We start from the raw sequence: 8,190 nt of genomic DNA, 5'->3' as shown, positions 1-8,190 counted from the left end.
GTGCGCCCTCAGCGGTCGTGCCGGATGTAACACGCGAGTACGACAGACCCGGGAGGGGGGTTTGATTCTGCTGAGATGCTGCGTCCATGAGCCGATGCTGCACTGAGGAACCGCTAGGAACCACTTGGTTGCTTGCGGTGGGGGCGGTGGGCTCGCTACGGTTCCGAACATTGTGGAGTGGAAGAGGGGGCAGATTTGGAGCTGCACGGCGTTGTTGAAGTGCGGGAAATTGCGCATCGTTGGCTGCTGGTGGACGTGGGTTGCGCTTTCGTCCTGGTTGGTTATTGACGGAGGCACGCTTTCGGATCTCAATATACTCCGCCCTCTTCGGACACGTACTGCTGGTGGGTTTGTGACCGGCTCCGCAGTTCGCGCAGACAGGGACACCGTCCTTCATGTGTTGACAAGCATCAGCATCGTGGGTTTTGCCGCAATTAATGCAGCGGGATGCCATGTGGCAGTTTCGTGTGCCATGCCCAAACATGAAACAATTCGAGCATTGGGTAACGTCTCTGTGGACCGGTTTGTAGCGATCCCACACAACTGCGATATAGAAGAGTTCCCGAATATTCTGGAGGTCCTTCAGGCATGTCGAGTTCTTGGCGAAATGAACGAGATAAAGTTGGTCACGGTACGTCCGGGTCTGGTCGTGCCGCTTCATTTTGAAAATCTGAACTGGCTTGAGCCCGTTTTTCTCGAGTTCAGCCGATAATTCCTTGGAGTCCATATCGTGGAGACCGCGGAGCACCACCTTGAGCGGTTTCTCAGCCTCGATGTCGTGAGAGAAATATTCACAATTCCGCTGTTTCAGTATCTCCAGCACGGCCTTGTAGTGACTCATGCCAGGGACCATCAACTTGAAACCCTCCGTGTTACGGCGGATGGTGCACCTCAAACCCTTCTCGATGAAAAAGGCAATTCGAGCATGAAGCCCCTCCGGGAAGCCTTTCACATAGATCGGCGGCAGTTTCTCCTTTTTTTCCAATTTCGGTTCGTCACCATTCTCGAGAACAGCATATCGATTGTTCGCCAGCAGCTTCTTAGCCGACGGATCAGGAGATTCCTCCGATAGTTCGGCGACGTTTGTAGACCGGGAGCGCTTCCCGTTGCTGCTACCACTTGCGCCAGCGCGCGTTTTGCCTGCGGCTTGATTCATGGGGACGTCGACGTCCAGCGCTTTTACTTTTTTTTTTACTAGACACACGAGCAAGCTAAAACACGTCGTTACTGCTCAACACAACAGCAGAGAGTCGAATGAATCTCTACTTTATTTTGACATTGCTCCATATTTTATATCCAGCGAGAACTTGACTAATCTACCCGTTGACTACACTTTCAACTACCCTGCTTTAAATCATTACCCTCGTTCAATGACTACCCGCTCGACAACACGTGCTCTGTGTTGATGGTTTTGAAGGTTAAGCCTGGTTTCGCTTATAACTACTCCCTCTTCAAGCGAGGAACGTCTCGTTCCGATTTCTGATGTATGCTGCAGGATTTGGAAGAAGGTGACGATTTTCGCCGGGTGCCAATCGTAAGTTTCTCCGGGTGTGATAAGATCGATATTTTCGTAAACAGAATGTTGGTCCCGTCGGTTGCTGCCCTCGGTGCCCGTGGGGAACTGCTTCAAATCGCTAATATTCCCTTAGCGACGCTTCCTTCCCTGAAGTTATGCTCACTTTTTTCCGGTCGCGAACAGGCTCCACTCACCAGCACTAGGAAACAACCAACGAGATCCTACCGACTGCGCCAGTTATAATCACCTAAGGTTCTGAAAGATGGTTGAACAAGAACATGTTGGATGGTTGAGCTCTAGGCTAGAACTACTTTATTTTGACATTGCTCCATATTTTATATCCAGCGAGAACTTGACTAATCTACCCGTTGACTACACTTTCAACTACCCTGCTTTAAATCATTACCCTCGTTCAATGACTACCCGCTCGACAACACGTGCTCTGTGTTGATGGTTTTGAAGGTTAAGCCTGGTTTCGCTTATAACTTATATATACTACTGAACCGATGGACATGAAAATTGGTATGTAGGGGTTTTTGGGGCCGGGGAAGGTTTTCGTGGCCGTTTGAAACCCCTCCCCCCTCTCTAAGGTGGGGGCTTCCCATACAAATGAAACACAAATTCCTAAATTTCGCGAGAATTAATCAAGCAAATGATACAAAATTTGCCGTGTGGAGGTTTTAGGGTGCAATAAATGATTCTATGGTGGTGTCATACCCCTCCTCCCTCTCTTACGGGGGGCTGTCATACAAATGAAACATAAATTTTTGCATTACTCGAGAATAAATCAAGCAAATGAAACCAAATTAGGCATATGGAGGTTTAAGGGTGCAATAAATAATTCTATGGTGGTTAGACACTCCACCCCCTCTCTAAGTGGGGGCTGCCATACAAATGAAACACAAATTTCTGCATTACTCGAGAATTGATCAAGCAATTGAAACCAAATTTGGCATGTGGAGGTTATAGGGTGCAATAAATGTTTTTACGGTAGTGAGACACTCCATCCCCCTCTCTAAAAGGGGGGCGGGGTGGGTGTGCATACGTGACGGAGAAACATGTTATTCGCAAGTGGTTGAAAAATCTTGAACGAGAATTGTGTCTGAAAATAATCTGATATTATAATGTCGAGTTTTGGTAGAAGTACTAGGAATTTTATAGTAAAAGGTCATGTTAAAGGGTGGATTAGAAGATCAATCAATGAATAATTCTGTGATTGGACCCATGAACAGCGCTTAGTAAGAAAACGTGGATGTGATAACGAAAAACAATGTTGGTGATTTCAGATTCATCATGATCGTTAAGTAACAAGATACCATTTTTATTTCTAAACTAGCTGACCCGGCAAACTTCGTCCCGCCCAAAATTTATGTTTCGTTGTCACATTCACGTTTTCTTACACTTAGAAAAATCCTCGGTCGAAAACTACCAAATACATTTGGTAATGCAAAATTAGTAGAATGTACATATTTTTTGTACATATTGTCAACAAACCCGCATCCCTACCAGAGATTAGTATATTTTACTCGATAACATTAGTAAGCTTGGATATTGTCAAATCTGAAAACTGGTGAGAAAAGCGCTTATTAACCATTTTCATTGTTCCCATAAGGCAATACGGAGGTATAATAAGGATATAATTCTGATACGTGCATTTTCGGCGAGAAAATGTAGCCGATATTGGGCTTCCGAATCATGGTTCTGCTTGACATATGTGTTTATTAGTAAGGTCGAAAATGACTATAGATTGGTAGTATTTTCAAAAAATTCGTTATATTTACTAATTATTTCTCTCAGTGTACTAAGCGCACGTCCAACTCTTCTAATGTACCCTTTAAAATTACCTTGTACTATAAAATTCCTAGTACTATCACATTATTTTTAGACACAAATCTCGTTCAAGATTTTTTAACCACTTGCAAATAACATGTTTCTCCGTTACATGGAATAAATGTTTGATAAAGAAAATATGATAGAATAAAGACAGCCCTAAATAGGACAATTCCTTTCTCGAGTTTTGCTCTCATCAACACATTCGGTGATCCATTTTTATTTATAAAGATAGAAGACGATATAGACGGATTTCGCGCCAACTCGTCCATGGGATTGGCATGACCCTCTCAGAACTTAATGAAACTTTCTGGGCGTGGAGCCCTTACCTATGCGTGGAAATACACTAGACGGCTCTACCGCGCGATTTTTTCAATGACAAGTCGTAGCAGGAGCTTCATGTAAAACACATTCAGCGACTTTCGACGGTGTCACTATCTGTCGTTATTATATTTTTATAGACGGATGCAAGACGAGTATGTGGTAAAAGGTACAACTGTTGGGACAGTAAGTCGATTAGGGGGGTGGTATATGAAGACAGAATTGAGGAAAACGGAAGAGTGGATGTTTACTTGAACGAGAGGGAGATAGAAGTTGATCACAAACGTCTGAAATATTGCATTTCTCGACAATTTGGATGGAATACGAGTATCCGCAGCTACATGACCGCAGAGTGGTTTTCACGTATTGGTTCACCTGATAGTATATTTATTATTGCCTTGCTTTATTTACTTCTTCTTTCTTTGTTTTTAAGAGGCTTTAAACTTTGCAGTTCATTCGCCTCTAAGCTTGCTTTATTTACACCTTTCAAAAGCGCATAAACACTACTACTCTCACAAAACCGTTGCGGCGCATCATCTTCATCGGGCCACCGCAGCGAACGAGGAACCGTACAACAGTGATTTTGGAACCGGACGCAACGTGACGGGACGGAACGTGAACGTGACGTGGATGTTGTATGTGAATCGCACCTTAACCGTGTTGCCGCAGTAGCAATGGAGTTGCCAACACTGGCAAACAATTAACGTGTCGAGATAGCACCGATAGCTACGGTGTAACCACAAATGTCACGCAGAATCTAAAACATTAGAAGCTTGGATTAAATATTGTAGATTGGTCCAATTGCGTATGAGATAAAAATTACATAATTTAGCACACGGTGAATTCATTAAATATCGGGATTGAATTCATAAAAGGTTACCGAATTGTAAGCTTTGAATTTATTTTTTTCCCAATTTTGTGAACTAAACCTATTATATTTTGTAGTTTTGAAGCACGCAAAATAAAAGCTGTCTAACTCAGTAATTTCTTTTTAATCGATCCCGACAAACCGTAAAACCTTACCTTTCAACTTTTCAATGCTCTTGAATACATCTCAGCTGTAAGGAAAGGCGCCTAGAAGTATATCCTAAGGTGGGCCAACTTGCTAAAACCACTCTTCAGCCATCTTGGAAGTCTACTGTGTTTTGTTTGTAAACAAAACACAATACGCTAGTGCCGAAGCCCGCTCGTGATCAGTCTGTCTCTTTCACGCTACAGGCAAATAATTCCTCTTCTGCTTTCTTCCGTACTGTTTTCATATACCGCTCCCCTAACCAACTTAGTGACGAAACGGCCTCACCTTAGGATATACTTCTAGGCGCCTTGCTGTAAGGCACGCCGCCGTGTTTTTGATGCCAACCAAGATGGTGGAGTTAACAGGTGGCTCGTAATTTACACTATTTAGAAAAGACGTATGAGGAATGGCAAGACGAAAAGTTTGGATTTGTTTATATTATTACTTACGTTGATATGGTTACATTTGATTTCGTCGAAGGTATTTGAAGCAGTATAATAAATAAACAGTTGTCGTTGAAAATTGTAACCTAGTAACCTTTATACATATGCTTCCGCCAGCTGGCTCGGCTAATGTGATTCAAGGAATGCTTTGATCGTGGTACCGCCACTGGCGCATAATTTGCAGCTTTGTTTTTTGTGTTGGTTCATAACGGCAATCAACCGTGCCGGCGAAACTGTAGTCAATGTTTAGTGTTGATTGGATACCATCTATGTAAATAAGTTCAAACTTACGGGATACGTCCGAACGGCAATTCTGACATTACGTTTTACCTTCCACTTCACTTATCTTGATGCCAACATCTTAAACGTCAAAAGTATTTGTTTTCTTCGTGTTTCCCGTTTTGTTCGTTTTATTTGTTTTGATCGACACAATTCGATCAGCTGTGAAAGTTACGAATGAATTTTTTTTTGATTGCCGAGTTTTGTGAAATTTATATCGTTGTCGTAGTTTAATGAGTCCGGAACAATAGTAAATCGAAATGAAATGTTTCATATCTTCCTGTGCTAGTGATTTTCCCAAAGATAAATACGTGGATGGTACAGAAAATGAGTCGCTTTCCCTACACCGATTCCCCAAGGAACTGGAACGACGTATTGCTTGGTTGCAGTCAATAGCGAATGCTGAGAATAAGGCTTATGTTGTCGATGAAATTAATTTAAATGCGCATCGGGTATGCTCGAAACACTTCCTCGATGCGGATTTTTATGTTTTGCATAAAAAAAGGCAGCTAAAAAAAACTGCGATACCGGTTGTTTTTGGAAGTAATCAGGCTAGAGACGGAGATTTTGGAACGTATGTTGCAATACCTTTTTTATATTCATTTATGCTTTAAAATATTAATTATTCCTTATTATTTCATGATTCAAGATTTGTTGATGTCAATGTTTTAGATGTTTTTCCTGATGTTGTCGAATATGTCGGTTCACTCTTTTATTTTCATCCATTTGCAGCGAACTTCTAAGCTGTGACGAAATTCGTGTACCGGATGTCAAAGTGACTCCTAACGTTGGAGAGTCGAGCGAGGATAAAAAATTGAAACGTAAAAGGTATTTGAGCTTTCAATTACAGGTTTACCTCGATATAACGCAATGTTTACCTGAATGTATGGTTTGAAAAAAAAATCTGCCATTACATAAGGAAATATAAAACAAAGTTGCCTAATATCGAGATTTGACTGTAGTAGATGAATAATTCTAATCATATTGTATATTTATATATACATTACTAGGACCTTGAGATATGCCGGTGATATTAAAAATAAAGAAATAACACCTGAAGAAGCTATTATAATTTTGCCCAAAGTACAATCAAAGCTTTTACAATCTAGAAGAGCAATCAAATTATTGAGGAACGAAAACAAACGTATGAGAAATAAATTGAACAGTATGCAGGAACATTTAAACAATATCGCATCGAAGAGCTTCCTATCCGATGAAAGCAATTTTGCTTCACAGGTAAATAATCCTGGTTGGAATACTTGCTAAACATTTCTATGAATAAAAAAGCTAAACATTTCTATGAATCTTTCAGCAATATTCATCCAATCAGGATGTATTCGAGGAATTGCACTCGCGAACGAAAAGTCACCCTTGTAGTGAAAGCATGCGGAACTTCGCGACCACACTTCATTTTCATTCCCCCAAGGCCTATTCATACATGCGTAGCGTATTTAATGACACACTACCACATCCTCGAACTCTAGTTAGATGGTACAAAAGCCTTGACGGGAAGCCAGGAATTAAGAAAGAAACCTTAGACGTGACGGCGGATCAGGTGAAAACAGCAGTAGAGGAAACAGCATATCGGAATTCGGAATAGGAAGTGCAAAAAGGAATTAACACGCTAGAATACTTTACGATAAGTTTATTGAAAAGAAACGACGATTAGAATAAAACGCGTTCACACGCGGCGATGAAAACTTCTGGAATGAATTACTGTGTTACACACACAACGAAGTTAGTAATGAAAAAATCCGCAGTTCTGAAGTATTTTCAATATTTCTTGATTTTTAAAGTTCTAAAATTCATAAAAAAGTGACAAAATCGCAAGTCGAGCCGACGATGAACACGATGACGTACCGCATATTCACTGCAAGTAAGGTTTTATGTGATTTTTTATCGATTTCATGCTGAACAGTTTTTGTTTACTTCAGTAAAATGTCGGAGTGCCACGGTCCGCGATGACGGAGCACAATAATTTTGAATGAGATATTCTAATCGAAGATGTTTTCGGCTATCCCATGCATTCTCTCCTGTGCTCCCGTCGCCGAGTGGTTAGCGTCACACTTAACATGCCGGGGGTTCGAGTTCGATTCCCGTTCTGGTCGGGGAAGTTTTTCGTAAAAAAAAATTGCACTGTGCTCACGCGTATTCTAAAGCTTGCCACTCAGGATGCATTCAAGGCGTGATATTTGGCGTTGAAATCTCAACTGAGTACTAATGAAAATGACGCAAGTAATACTACGTTGAGGCGGTGAAGTTGCTCTAGGAACGTTTGTGACATTTAAGAAGAAAAAGAAGAAGATGCATTCCCTCCTTGGATCGGGAACGGGAACGACACTATTTCGATATAACCTCTCCACACATTTGTTTATCGGTTTTCGAATTATTGTTATAATATAGGTGCGATAATTTCACTGTTTTTAATTTTAAAATGATTAAGTCAACTGCCATTTCATCATTTCGAAACATATTTTTAGGCAGTTCTTGTGTTACAATTTAAAAAAATAAAAATATGTTTGAAATTTCTATGGATTCGATCGATGGTTTATTACTATTTTTTGCTTTTTTTCTTTGCCTACCACTACTTGAACAAAGCAGGGAGGAGACTACCTTCTTATTCTACGTACTTTGCCGTACACTGCAAACCGAGGGGCGCGTTGATGTGGAGCAGTGTAACAGTGCATATTCAACAATCCTCCTCAATGTGGAACTGCTTCACTGATGGTCTCCAAATCCTAACAGCTCGCAACATCTTCTATGTTTCAGCGGACCTAAAGGGTTGG

General features: G+C 41.3%; 1 protein-coding gene across 1 annotated transcript; it reads left to right on the top strand.

Annotated features, from left to right (window-relative positions):
- The first annotated feature begins 5,512 nt into the window (after positions 1–5,512).
- LOC129763003 (uncharacterized) lies at positions 5,513–7,104 on the top strand. The gene is made up of 4 exons (XM_055761700.1): positions 5,513–5,978; positions 6,137–6,232; positions 6,415–6,640; positions 6,717–7,104. Exons 1-4 carry the CDS (start codon positions 5,665–5,667, stop codon positions 7,002–7,004), a joined length of 924 nt encoding a protein of 307 aa, XP_055617675.1. The 5' UTR covers positions 5,513–5,664; the 3' UTR covers positions 7,005–7,104.
- Positions 7,105–8,190: the final 1,086 nt, after the last annotated feature.

This window comes from Toxorhynchites rutilus, chromosome 1 (genome assembly GCF_029784135.1).
Source record: "Toxorhynchites rutilus septentrionalis strain SRP chromosome 1, ASM2978413v1, whole genome shotgun sequence".
NCBI classification, from domain to species: Eukaryota; Metazoa; Arthropoda; class Insecta; order Diptera; family Culicidae; genus Toxorhynchites; species Toxorhynchites rutilus.
Note: the sequence above shows the minus strand (reverse complement) of the source record. Positions and strands in the feature narration are given on the sequence as shown.

Excerpts from the sequence above, each read along its gene's own strand:
- LOC129763003 (XM_055761700.1), top strand. The coding sequence starts at position 5,665 with ATGAAATGTTTCATATCTTCCTGTGCTAGTGATTTTCCCAAAGATAAA. Across the intron at positions 5,979-6,136 it reads AGAGACGGAGATTTTGGAAC|CGAACTTCTAAGCTGTGACG; the intron begins GTATGTTGCAAT and ends ATCCATTTGCAG. Across the intron at positions 6,233-6,414 it reads AAAAAATTGAAACGTAAAAG|GACCTTGAGATATGCCGGTG; the intron begins GTATTTGAGCTT and ends ATACATTACTAG.